General features: G+C 35.2%; 1 protein-coding gene across 1 annotated transcript in view; it reads left to right on the plus strand.

Annotated features, from left to right (window-relative positions):
* Positions 1-383: 383 nt before the first annotated feature.
* The window catches only part of LOC103798853 (BDNF/NT-3 growth factors receptor-like), a gene marked incomplete at both ends in the record, with an annotated part of 5,104 nt that continues 4,035 nt past the window's right edge, over positions 384-1,452 (plus strand). The window contains one exon of the mRNA XM_009071133.1: positions 384-520. Coding sequence (XP_009069381.1) covers positions 384-520 — 137 coding nt within the window. The remainder of the gene's footprint in view (positions 521-1,452) is intronic.

The raw sequence follows: 1,452 nt of genomic DNA on the forward strand, positions 1-1,452 counted from the left end.
AATTTCCGTTTTTAAATAATAAGGAAATGTTTGGGGTTTTTTTAATTTTGAAGTGTAAAACTGAAGTTAGGATAACTTCTGTTTGTGCACCTGACATATTTCCCTATATAATTAGCTAGTTTAATGTATTTTCACATGCAGTAATCTTTTCTTAGGATGTGAAGCAGCTGAGGTGCAGAAAAATTTTACATAGCAGCTAAAGGCTGTAGTGTATTTCCAAAGATGTGGTTTGTACTGCCTGTCTGAATATCCCTGACTATAGTGAATATTTGATTTAGTGGTGTTTTTGCTTGCATTTATACTGCTTGCTTAGAGTTGTGTGATGTCTATTCTGTGAAATACAAATACATGTGGGGTTTTTTTTGTTGTTCTTTCTGTCATAGACTTGCCCTCAGCGAACTTAAGCAATTACAACATCACGGTGGTGGAAGGAAAGAGCATCACGTTGTACTGTGATACTACTGGTGGGCCACCTCCGAATGTGTCCTGGGTGGTAACTAATCTTGTTTCAAACCATGAGGTAAGTTTTATGTTCAAATAGATGACAATTAAGAGACAAGTGATACCTGCTGAAGGATTGAATGAAGTTTCATGTGTAGCTTTAGTGAACTTTTTATTAAAAAAATAAAATTGAAATGAATGTTGGGATTAACGTCTGTTTTCCAGCTGCTTTCAATCCAGGGTGACTGTGGCGGTGCTTTTGGAGAATGGCAGACATTTGTTTCTCAAGACTCTGATTTGCACACTGGTTTTCTGTTGTTTACTTATAAATGAGAATAATGTCAATTTTTGGAAGTAATCAGGATACTGAAACACAAGGGCCTTCTTATTACCACTGATACCTGCATACCAGGAATAAATCCAATCTGCCCTAATTGTGAAAAAAGTTTTGTGTCTGTAATTTTTTTATGTTTTCATGTCAAAAGCTTGATGTGTTGTAATTTGTTTGTAAATATTTTGTGGCTTGTTTAATTTTCCTTCAATGCACAAAGTACCAATAGGAAGACTTGGAAATTGAAGATTGTACTGAAAAGAATGGCAGACTGTGTTTTACTTTTTAAAAAAATCTGAATTATGAAAATGTTTCCTCAATGAAATCATTTAGGCAGAGAAATTTTGTTTTCTAAGATCTTTATATTTTGTATCCCTATTGTAGACTGTGCACACTGGAGATACAAGGCAGCTGCTGACCTCATAAATTGCCATTATTAATACAGTGGGAAATACCCTCTGTTTATTACAATTTTATGCCATTGACTTTCCTGCATTCATGATGATGCACAATTCCTAAAGCTTCTTGGTCTCCACAAGGTGTGGGATGTATACTTCCAAAACTGTTCCTGCAGTATGAAGAGACAGGACCTCTTAGGTCTTGTAGCTTATGTACTTTCTTCTTTATGGTCATTATATTGGGCTCGTATAGAATTTGACTAGCCTGTCTTTCATTTTAGC

Source organism: Acanthisitta chloris, unplaced genomic scaffold (genome assembly GCF_000695815.1).
Source record: "Acanthisitta chloris isolate BGI_N310 unplaced genomic scaffold, ASM69581v1 scaffold39553, whole genome shotgun sequence".
Taxonomy (NCBI): Eukaryota; Metazoa; Chordata; class Aves; order Passeriformes; family Acanthisittidae; genus Acanthisitta; species Acanthisitta chloris.